General features: G+C 33.3%; 1 protein-coding gene and 1 non-coding gene across 2 annotated transcripts; both read left to right on the forward strand.

The window, feature by feature from the left end:
- Nucleotides 1-1,077: 1,077 nt before the first annotated feature.
- On the forward strand, nucleotides 1,078-3,589 carry LOC123888278 (40S ribosomal protein S8). The gene is made up of 5 exons (XM_045937275.1): nucleotides 1,078-1,355; nucleotides 1,468-1,540; nucleotides 2,132-2,462; nucleotides 3,083-3,252; nucleotides 3,341-3,589. The coding sequence occupies exons 1-5, from the start codon at nucleotides 1,352-1,354 to the stop codon at nucleotides 3,417-3,419; spliced, it is 657 nt and encodes a 218-aa protein (XP_045793231.1). The 5' UTR covers nucleotides 1,078-1,351; the 3' UTR covers nucleotides 3,420-3,589.
- Nucleotides 2,665-2,763, forward strand: LOC123893333. The gene has a single exon (XR_006803439.1). It is a non-coding gene; the product is annotated as a small nucleolar RNA Z157/R69/R10 (small nucleolar RNA).
- Nucleotides 3,590-12,269: the final 8,680 nt, after the last annotated feature.

Genomic DNA, 12,269 nt, shown 5'->3' on the forward strand with positions numbered 1-12,269 from the left:
CAAGAAATCTCAATACCAACAGATTTTATTGCCTTGAAAAAATATATTTAATTGTCTTAATTAAATACTTATTTTCTACTTTTCTACTTATCTTTAAAAGAAATAGAGAAGTAGAAATTGTATTTGGCCCTATTTCTCCTTAAAAGAATTGGGTCAAACACAATTTTTTACCTCTTTGCTACTTTTAAGGAGAAGGAAAAACAGTAGGTCAAACGGACCCTTAGTTAAAAGAGCAATATAAAATCAATAAATAAGTTAAGAGATCAATTATTCAATTTAACCGGACAAAAAATATTACATTACACATGTTTTGTTAAGAACTCTACACTACTACTACATTTTTTTTAAGCAACACATTACACTCTGTTTGGCAAAAATAGTTTATGGCTGATAAGCTAGCTGATAGTTTATGGCCGATGACTGATAGCTTATAGCTGATAAGCTGATTGAAGTGTTTGGTAAAATTAGCGGTTCAACTGACTGATAAATGTAAAATGACATAAAAGGACATCTTTAATTCAATAAACTTTTTTTTATCAAATTAATACTATTTTTAAGAAACTTAGAATTTAATATTTTAAGTTTATTTTATTTTATTTTTTTACAATATTTTAAGTTTATTGATTCAATAAATATATCTTTTAAATATTATTATTAAACTAATTTTTATATGTTGAATTTTTTTTAAAAAAATTATTTTCCTTTCGGTTGATATACTTTATGAAAAAATAACAACAAAATATATTCACAATATAGTATAATGGTTAATTATAGTAAGGTGCGTTGTTTCAAAAAAAATTATAGTAAGGTATGTACCTATGAAGAAAAAATTATAGTAAGTTATAAGCTCAGAAGCTACTTGAAATAACTTCTGAAAAAGAAACTATAAGTCAGTAAAATAAGCTAAAAGCTATTTCTGAAAAAACTGTTACCAAACAAGTCTTTTAGCTTATAAGCAATAAGACAAAAGTTAAAAGTTAACTTTTTTTGGCTTGCCAAACAGACCGTAATACTACCTAGTATTTTTTAAAATTAAAATTGTGATATTATTTTTGTTTGGAGGGAGATAAAAGTATTTCCTGCATTGGACCGAGACACCATCCCCGTACCTTAAACTTTATTTATCAATTATTTTTGAATGACAATAGAAAATAAAAATTGATTATCAAACAACACAAAAAAGTAATTATTATTGTAATGATTTTGGGTTATATCTGCAAATCGCAAAGTTTAGGCCCAATTTGGTGACCCAACTAGTTTCTGATTATTATTATTAGGGTTTTATCAGAAAAAAACACAGTCGACACGGAGGGAAGAAGAGGAAGAAATCAAGTTCCAGCAACCACACAAGATGGGTACGTTTCATCATCTCCATTGTTATTCTCCTCCATTTTTCAATTCTCAATAACAACTACTATGTGAATGCATTTGTTTGTTCAAACTCTCATTTGTTTGTTTTTGCAACAGGTATTTCTAGGAGTTCATTGGTCAAGAGACGTGCAACTGGTGGCAAGCAGAAGCTCTGGAGAAAGAAGCGAAAGTAATTTCTTTTTTCTTTATTCTATGAATCACTGATGCATCGACACAGATAATAATTTGACAAAATGACATAATTCAATGTAATAAAGTGTCTGTGCCTGCATTGACACATATGTGATTGTGACATCGGACACGCCTAATCCGAGAAGTATATGTGCTCCATAGTATTGAAATCAAGATGCCGGTTTTAGGTGTAGGGAAATCCTGTGTGTCTTACAAACAGGATTTTATGTTGGAAATAGATTACTATTTTTTCTGCTAGATGTTATAGCTTTTGTACTGGTTTTGATATGCTAAATTAGCTTTTGTTGGTGGTGGTAGTGTAATGCTGTTGATTTTTGTTTTGTTCTAGTGTGTTTTGTTAATTTTGGTTTTGTTCTGGTGTGTTTGTATTTCTTAGTCTTTTCCCTTTTAAGTGCAGAGCGCTTTGTATCTTTTTTCTCTCGCTCTGGTTCGTTTTGTTCTCGTCGAAAGCTCATCAATAATGTTTAGCTGTAGAAAAAAATTTAATTTGTTTCTCTACCGTTTTTATTTTATTTTAAAAAAGTATTCATTTTCTTTCATTTAAGATGTTTTTGCTGTGTTTGTATAGGTACGAGCTTGGTCGCCAGCCAGCAAACACTAAGCTGTCAAGCAACAAGACAGTTAGGAGGATACGTGTTAGAGGTGGCAATGTGAAATGGAGAGCTCTTAGATTAGACACTGGAAATTTTAGCTGGGGTAGTGAGGCAGTAACTCGCAAGACTCGTCTTCTTGATGTGGTTTACAATTCCTCAAATAATGAGCTTGTTAGAACTCAAACTCTGGTTAAGAGTGCTATTGTCCAAGTTGATGCTGCACCATTCAAGCAGTGGTATCTTCAGCATTATGGTGTTGAAATTGGTCGAAAAAAGAAAACAGCATCCAAGAAGGATTCTGCTGAGGTGATGGTTTGAGATTTTCCTATTATATATGTGTGTGTTTTATTAGTTACAATATATGAGATTCTGCTCTATGGTGTTTTACGAGAGTCTGCTAAGGTCATGGTCATCAATATTGTCATGTACAATCAAATATTGTTTGAGTTCTTCAATTTTGTTGTTGTGGTTCTTTTGAGTCTTTTTTCCTTTATGTTTTTCTGTTGAATATTGTGCTGTGACGATACAATATGTGGACTAGAGTTTCTGATCTGGGAATCTTCACCCAGAAGTTGATTATGAAACCCTTGGCTGTCTGAGCACAACTACGAAGTACGAACACAGACACCAGACACAACACGGACACCGACACGTCAACACCGATAAAAAATTGAGAAAACGACATAGTTTAATGACATCATACGTGTCAGTGTCGTGTTGGTGGCCGTCACCGACACATGTCTGACACCTAGACACTCCTAATCTGAGGAGTGTCCATGCTTCGAAGGAGCACACATGTTTTTCTATGAATGGACTATGTTTACCATTAATGATACTCTAAGTTATCATTTTGTGTATTAAATCAACCTGCATTCTACTATGTAGTATTTGACTCCATTCTTAAAACTGATGTTTTGAACATCCAGGAGGCTGAAGTTGTTGCTGAAGAAGTCAAGAAAAGTGATCACGTGCAGAGAAAACTTGAGCAGCGTCAGAAAGATAGACAACTCGATCCCCACATTGAAGAGCAGTTTGGTGGCGGCCGTTTGCTAGCCTGTATTTCATCTCGCCCAGGTCAATGTGGCCGATCTGATGGGTATGTATAACTCAGCTTGTCTCTGAATGTTTTGGAGCAAACTTCATATTTGTTTTATTGCTCATTGTTCTTTCTTGATTTCCTATAGGTACATTCTTGAAGGTAAGGAGTTGGAATTTTACATGAAGAAATTACAGAAGAAGAAAGGAAAGGGTGCTACTGCTTAATCTTATATATGGACTTAGTAATTTTTTTTTTCTCATAGTTATTGGTATTTGGTATTTAATTTTGTTGAGATAGAACCTTTTGGCCAATCATTAAAATTTTGTTTTTAAAATTATTAATATTACTGATATTCTACTACAGCAGTTTGATATTTGTCAACTGGATTACTTTATAGAGGTATTTGAATGTAGATTTAGATTGATGATTAGAATGTTTTCATTTAATTAATTATGAATTTCAGGTTCTAGTGATAATAATTTATTACAATGACTAAACATTAGTGCCCTTTTGATAAGGTTATGGAAACATAGTACACAATGTTTTTTTTTTCTACGATAGTACACAATGTTAATAATCTATGTGTGGTACTTTTATAATAATGAGTGTGAGTGGTGTCTTGTTATACATTATGGTTCACTTTTTCACGAAGCATGCATTTCACACATTAGGTGAAATGAAAGAAAGTAGGAAACTTTTGTTTTGATACAATAAAGTATGAAACAAACCATATCTCACCAAATATAGATTCAATAACGCATGCTTCACAAATTTGGTTTTTCCAACATTATCTTCATATATACAAGAAGTCAATTAATCACCATTTTTCAATTCATTGAATGCGTTTTTTTAATTGACAATAGCAACTCTATTACATTAGAATGAGACTTAATAACTAAGACATCGAGCTCAAATGTTAATGAGCGCTTTTAGAACGAACTGTTTGGAAGAATTTGAGTTTAAAAAAAGAAAATGCTAATTAATATCTTATATCTCAGCTATCATGGCCACGATCCAACTTACAGTATCATATGTTAACTTCAATGTGTTATTCTTGATTGTGATAGAACCGAGACTTTACATTTATGTAGTTTAGATAAGTTGGGTTTCAAACACTCACTAGACTAAGACAAACTTCAAGGCTCAAAAAATGCTTATAACGATATTTACGGATCCTCATGTCAGCAGATTGTGTTTAACACATACCTTTACAAAATATGAGTCGATTCCTTACCAACTGAACCAACCTTCATTAGCTTATCTCCTAACATTTAACATAAAATGAAACAGTCTTGAATATTTTCTTTCGTAACCCTCTAGTTTAAATCCCGCCTCCGCCACACTCTCAACTATAAATAAATTTATAGGTTATATACTCAATGCCAATTCATTATAAGAAGATACTTTTTTTTTTCTTTCTTTTTTATAGAACGTAACTTAGATAAATGGTGTAGAAACTGAGAAAATTGAAAATCTACTAAAATGAGTGTGATTAGTCATGGAAAGTAAAAGAGGCACCAATTATTATCAACTCATCATGTGTATTTGATGATTGATAGTGAAAGTGTAGAAAACCTATTGCAATGGGGAGTGGTCCATTTGAATGTAAAACATTCTCTACAGACAAATTATGAAGCATGCTAGCTACAAACTAATCAGGCAAAAATTTTACTACCAACTAAAGAATGTTCTCCTAGAACAAAAAAAACATGTGCATTATTAAGTTTTGTAGTTTTACAACTCACCATCTATAAGAAAATATGTCTCAAAGAAGTTGATGAAAGGTCGCTATCTAAAATCATGGAGGTGTGGATTATATATTGGTCTAAGTATGGGAGCTTAATTATTTGTCTTGAAGTGATTTAGTCGACCCTTTGAGAGATGATTTTTTGTTAAGATGAGAGAAGGTCGAGTTTTTGTATTTTTGCTACTATGAATGAATTTCAATTTTTAAATTTTTTTTTTGAAAAAAAAAAAGTTGTAAGAAATACCAAATGCACGTATAAAATCACTTCAAAAGATATCTCAATATCAGAAATTGACATCAACACCGTATAAAAATATGATTGATTGCTTTTTTTTTTCAACATTTTCTCCTACATTGAAATCGGTGTTTTAAAAACTGAATCGAACCAATTGAACCGAGAACCGGAAGGGTTATTGGTCTGGTCTAACTGTTGGACCAAATATGTTAAGCAATGATATTGCACTTAGGCCTTTATATCTTGTTGTAACAAACTAGTTAGTTAGAAAGTTTGTTGTACAAGTTAGTTAGTTGGTTAGGCCTTATGTTAGATTTGAGTCAATCATTGTAATCCCTATATAAGGGCTCCTATTGATTTGAGTAATGGAATGAAAAACCTTTCCCTTTCTCTACAATTGGTATCTAGAGCCAAGAACCATTCTTCCCTTTCTTCTTGCAACTAACTGCAGTTAGTTACAACAAGTTGTTGCAACCGTTTCTTTCATCTTCTTCCTCCACCTTCACCGTTTTCTATGGCGGAACAAGGCTTTGTTCAACCATCCATCCCCAAATTCGAAGGCTACTATGATCATTGGGCTATGCTTATGGAGAATCTACTTCGTTCTAAAGAGCTTTGGACACAAATTGAAAATGGAATCGTGGCTGCACCTGCAAATCCAACCGCTGAACAAACAAGATTGGCAAACGAAAGCAATATTCGTGACTTGAAGGTGAAGAATTACTTGTTCCAAGCAATTGATCGCACAATCTTGGAAACCATTCTTGAACGCAACACAGCTCGTGATATTTGGGAATCCATGCGTAGAAAGTATCAAGGGTCTACTAGAGTGAAACGTGCACAACTTCAAACCTTGAGAAGAGAATTTGAAGTTTTAACAATGAAGGATAATGAGTCAGTTGAAGAGTACTTTGCACGCACTCTCACCATAGCCAACAAGATCACAGCACATGGAGAGAATTTGACTCAGGCATCTGTGATAGAAAAGGTATTGAGATCTATGTCTTCAAAATTCAATTATGTAGTCTGTGCAATAGAGGAATCACATGATGTAACAACAATGTCTATAGATGAAATTCAGAGTAGCTTAATTGTTCATGAAAAAAGAATGAAGGCTAATCTTGATAAAGAAGAAGAACAAGCCCTGAAAGTATCTAACTATGGTAGAGGTGCTAATCGTGGCAGAGGTGGTAGATCTAGCTCTAGGGGAAGGGGGAGAGGAAGACAAATTAGTAAAGAAAATATTGAATGCTTTAGATGTCATAAATTGGGACACTACCAGAGTGAATGCCCAAATTGGGAAGATGCAAATGCCAATTTTGCAGAGTTTGATGACAAAGAAGAGATCTTGCTTATGGCACAAGGAACTGATGAATCCAATAACAAGAAAGTAGTGTGGTATTTGGATTCAGGATGTAGCAACCATATGGTTGGAAACAAAGAATGGTTATTTGACTTTGATGACAGCTTCAAAGAATCAGTGAAGCTTGGTGATGATTCAAGAATGGCAGTGATGGGAAAAGGAAATCTCAAACTCAACATCAATGGAATGGTACAAGTTATTACTGATGTGTACTTTTTACCTGGCTTGAAAAATAATCTTCTTAGCATTGGTCAATTGCAACAAAAGAATGTCACCATCATCTTTGAAAAGGACCAATGCAAAGTGTTTCATGACAAATGGGGACTGATCATTACTTCTGACATGTCTGCAAATAGGATGTTCATAATTCAAGCATCTATAATCAGTCCTATGTGCTTGAAAATTAGCAAAGATAGTCAATCACACCTTTGGCACTGCAGATATGCACACCTTAGCTTTAAAGGGTTAAACACCCTGGTGAAGAAAGATATGGTAAAAGGTTTACCAACCCTGCAAGAAACAGATGAAGTTTGTAGTGACTATGCAACAGGCAAACAAAGCAGAGAAGCCATTCCAAAGAGCAACAACTGGAGAGCTAGTGAAAAGCTACAACTTGTCCACTCTGACATATGTGGGCCAATTAATCCAGCTTCAAATGGTGGTAGCAGGTATTTCATCACCTTCACTGATGACTTTAGTAGAAAAACATGGACATACCCTTTAGCTGCAAAATCTAATGCCTTTGAAATTTTTAAGAAATTTAAAGCATTAGTGGAAAAAGAGTCCAACTGCAACATTCAAACTTTGAGAACAGATAGGGGTGGAGAGTTCACCTCACATGAATTTAATGAATTTTGCAGCACCAATGGCATCAAAAGACAGTTAACTGCAGCATATACACCTCAGCAGAATGGTGTGTCAGAGAGGAAGAATAGGACTCTACTCAATATGGTTAGAAGCATGCTCAATGGAAGGAATGTACCAAAAAGATTTTGGCCATAAGCAGTCATTTGGGCAACATATGTCATGAACAGATGCCCTACCTTGTCTGTCAAAGATAGAACACCTGAAGAAGCTTGGAGTGAAATCAAACCATCTGTGCATTATTTTAGAGTTTTTGGATGTCTGGCCTATGCTCATGTACCAGATGTTCTGAGAATGAAGCTAGACCCTAAAGCAAGCAAGTGTGTTCACTTAGGCATAAGTGAAGAATCTAAGGCCTATAAATTGTATGATCCAATTCAAAAGAAGATCATAATCAGTAGAGATGTGAAATTTGATGAATCAAAAGGTTGGATTTGGGATAAGAAGATTGAAATTGCACACAGCAGTGATGAGGAAAACATAGCAGAAGATAATACAAATGATAGTGGTTCACAACAAGGTGAAATAGCAGATGAGCAAGTTGAAGATAGTGATGGACCAGATGAAGACACTGAGTCACCTATTACAAAATTAGGTCCAAGAATAAGAAAACCACCTGCATGGACTCAAGATTATGTCACAGAGCTGGAGAATGCTGAAAATAGTGACCTGCAGAACTTAGCTATATTCAGTGTTCAAAGTGATCCTATCACCTATGATGAAGCAGCCAAACACAAAGTATGGAGAGATGCCATGGATCAGGAAATACTGTCTATTGAAAAGAATGACACATGGGAATTACTTGACCTACCAACTGGAAGCAAGAAAATAGGTGTGAAATGGATTTATAAAACTAAGTTCAATGAAAAAGGGGAAGTTGAAAAGTACAAGGCAAGATTGGTAGCAAAAGGATACAGCCAACAACATGGTGTAGATTATAATGAAGTTTTTGCCCCTGTAGCAAGATGGGACACCATAAGAACTGTGATTGCTCTAGCAGCCAGCAAAGGTTGGAATATCTTTCAATTAGATGTGAAGAGTGCCTTCTTACATGGTGAGTTAATTGAAGATGTGTATGTTGATCAACCTCATGGTTATCAGAAAGAAGGAAAGGACAAGGTATACAAACTCAAAAAGGCTCTATATGGCCTGAAGCAAGCTCCCAGAGCTTGGTATAGTAAGATTGAATCTTACTTTGTGCAAGAAAATTTTGAAAAATGCCCTCATGAACATACCTTATTTGTCAAGCAAACTGATCAAGGCAACGTTCTAATTGTCAGTTTATATATAGATGATCTCATATACACTGGTAATAATGAAGAGATGTTTGAAAGTTTTAAAGCATCCATGAAAAGCAAGTTTGCTATGACTGATCTAGGAAGAATGAGATACTTCCTTGGAGTAGAAATAAAACAAAGTGACAGTGGAATCTTCATCTATCAGCAGAAGTATGCTCAGGACATCATTCTTAAATTTGGAATGGAGAATTGTAACAAGGTGTGTAGTCCCATTGTGCCAGGTAACAGACTTATGAAAGATGAAAATGGAAAAACTGTTGATGCAACTGTGTATAGGCAATTGACTGGAAGCCTAATGTATCTTCTTGCCACTAGGCCAGATCTTGCATTCTCTGTGTGCCTAATTGCTAGATATATGGAGAGGCCTACAGAACTTCACTTAGCAGCAGCAAAAAGAGTACTTAGATACCTTCAAGGCACCTTGAATTTTGGTATTTTGTATACAAGAAGCAATGACTGTGAACTTAAGGGCTGGACTGACTCTGACTATGCAGGAGACATAGATGATAGAAAAAGTACTTCAGGCTATGTGTATATGTATGGAAATGGAGCAATATCCTGGTCATCTAAGAAACAAGCCATTGTCACTTTATCTACCACTGAAGCTGAGTATGTTGCTGCAGCATCTTGTGCCTGCCAAGGTGTATGGTTGAGAAGAATTTTGGAGCAGCTTAAGCAAACACACATGACTGGAACTACAATTCTCTGTGACAATACCTCTTCCATCAAACTTTCAAAGAATCCAGTTATGCATGGTAGATGTAAGCACATAGATGTTAGATATCACTTTCTCAGAGATTTGATCAAGGATGGAACTGTGGAGATGAGTTTCTGCTCATCACAGGATCAGATAGCAGATATAATGACCAAAGCATTGAAGCTAGAGACTTTTTGCAATTTGAGAACAAGGCTTGGAATGTGTGACTTGGTTGAAGTTACTTGAAGCTACATGATTAAAGCAGTTGTTTGTAATCTGGTTTTTTTAAGCAAATACAGATTAGGAGAGGTTGTTAAGCAATGATATTGCACTTAGGCCTTTATATCTTGTTGTAACAAACTAGTTAGTTAGAAAGTTTGTTGTACAAGTTAGTTAGTTGGTTAGGCCTTATGTTAGATTTGAGTCAATCATTGTAATCCCTATATAAGGGCTCCTATTGATTTGAGTAATGGAATGAAAAACCTTTCCCTTTCTCTACAAAATATACTATTGAACCGGTAAAAATTGGAGTGAACCGGAAAACCGGTGAACCGACGATTTTAAAACCGGCCGTTCAAATGCTTACTAATTTATTTTTTAAAAAACCAGAAACACACTTTTTTTTTACCTTTTTTGGAAAAAAATATTAAAATTGGAATTAAAAAGTGAGAGTGAGAACTGATACGAATACGAGGGTTAAATTTTATTCAAAATTTATTTGGATTTGTACTATATATTTTGTTGTGTGTGTGATGGCTATGTTTAAAATTTGGGTTTAAATAATGAATTTGTAAAATGATGATATTTTGAAATTTTCACATTTTTTAGGTGTCATGAATTTTTTAGAGACCGAGTCATTTAGTTCGACCTGATTTAATACAGATTAGATACATGTGTTATTCAATTAATCTAAAAAATACATTTTTTCTTATATTTGTGTCCGGAAGGAATATAGCTTTTGCAAAAATTATAGTGACACATTCGCATCATGATTTGGTCAAATTCATTGAACAAAAAAATTGATCTATAAGATTAATAAATACTCCCTTCGTGACAATATTTAAGCAAAAACCACATTTCTAGATTTATTGCATAATTAATGTATCTGACCTATAATATAGACCAGATACATTAAATATGCAATTAACCATATTTTTGCTTATATATTGTCACGGAGGGAGTATAAGATAATTACACATGAATGAAATACAGCTCACGATCTCTTTTTTTGAAAAAAAAAAACAACTCAGATGCTAGGAAATCATAAGTCAAAAATGTCTAACGCAAATAGTATAAAAATATATTATTAATTGTCAAAACATGATTTCTTATGTTAAGTTGATATTAAATAGATGATCAATTTCCAGTTTGACCTAGATATCATAAACGCAAATGCACAGTTTACCAGTTAGAGATCAAAAATACTTTTTTAAGTTTAATTAATATTACTCCAGTATTAAATGCACAGTTTACCAGTATTAATTTTAAGGGTCTCGCACTCTCGCTAACCAGTGCCTCCGGGGCACTAGTTAAGGAACCAAAAGAAGAAATAAAATAAAAGTTGTGCATGGAAAACATCAAAATATAGACTTTTGTTGTATTGACTACACAATTTCCAAGTAAAACTTTCTAAATTTGAATCCTTAACAAGTGCCCCTGGGGCACTATTTAGCATTTGCCTATTTTTAATAATATTAGCTTCTTCAATTTTTTTTAATAATATTAGTTCTCTTAATCCTTATAGTATAAACTTCGCTCACTAATTTTTCTACTAATTAATCCAGTAAAAGATTAATCAATAGTGTTAATGTATTTAATATTTTTTTTTGTAAGTTGTTTAATATTGTAAAAAATATATAGCCCTACAAGACTTCCAAGTTTGTTGTTTTTAAAGAGCCACTTTTTCTTTCATTTTAAATTTGTTTTAAACCTCTATATATTGTGCTGATTTTGGATATGTTGTGTTAGAAATACTCCAACTCTTATTAGATTTTTTTGTCCGTAGACAAATCGATAAATATTAGTGAAATTCACATACAGCTGCAAAGTTTCACATTTAAAATAAGGAAAATGTTAACTTGTGCCCTTAAGGCACATTTTAATGAGATAAATGTGAAAATATGCTCTTGAAAATCGTGTAATCAACTCTTTTAACATTTAATATTTTGTATTATTAAATGCTAAATTTCTATATTTAGGTATCTTATCATGTGCCCTTAGGAAACATGTTAACATGACCCTTAAAATAAAAGTGAAGATGTCTAGCCTAACATATCTATATATTGTCAATTGAATTAAAACTTATGAAAGACTCTTATTAAATTATTTACTAACACTTTGAAACCATAACTTTCAAAAACAATTGAGTAAGTGATTACGCTACGTTAGGAATGTGATGTGGTATATACAATAACTGACCTTATCTAGGTCAAACTGGAAATTGATAACCTACTACTTAATATCAAACTGGTAATTGATCATCATAAACGCAAATGCACAGTTTACTAACTTTATTAATTCAATTTTAATGATAAGTTGTTTAATTGTTGCATAATCACTATTCACTAGTACTCTCCTATATGCACCATAGCCCACAAACTTTAGGCCCAATTTCAATTAGGACTTCTAATTCTGATTTCCGGTTATCTATGTTCATGGGTCAAACTCTATATTATACACAAACAATTTTTTACAATAATATATGAACCATGATTAATTAATTAAGCTAGTCAATGGTTTGAAGAGGCAAGTAAATCTTCTCCAAATTTATAACTTGAGACATTCATCCCCCTTACCATAGAATTGTCACTTATAAATGCACCGATTTGCGTTTCTACAAGTAGCTAGAAGAGACTACTAGAGTTATAGTA

Source organism: Trifolium pratense, linkage group LG6 (assembly GCF_020283565.1).
Source record: "Trifolium pratense cultivar HEN17-A07 linkage group LG6, ARS_RC_1.1, whole genome shotgun sequence".
Taxonomy (NCBI): domain Eukaryota; kingdom Viridiplantae; phylum Streptophyta; class Magnoliopsida; order Fabales; family Fabaceae; genus Trifolium; species Trifolium pratense.

Coding starts and splice junctions, on each gene's coding strand:
- LOC123888278 (XM_045937275.1), top strand. Junction 2,463..3,082: donor CCAAGAAGGATTCTGCTGAG/GTGATGGTTTGA, acceptor TTGAACATCCAG/GAGGCTGAAGTTGTTGCTGA. Junction 3,253..3,340: donor CAATGTGGCCGATCTGATGG/GTATGTATAACT, acceptor GATTTCCTATAG/GTACATTCTTGAAGGTAAGG.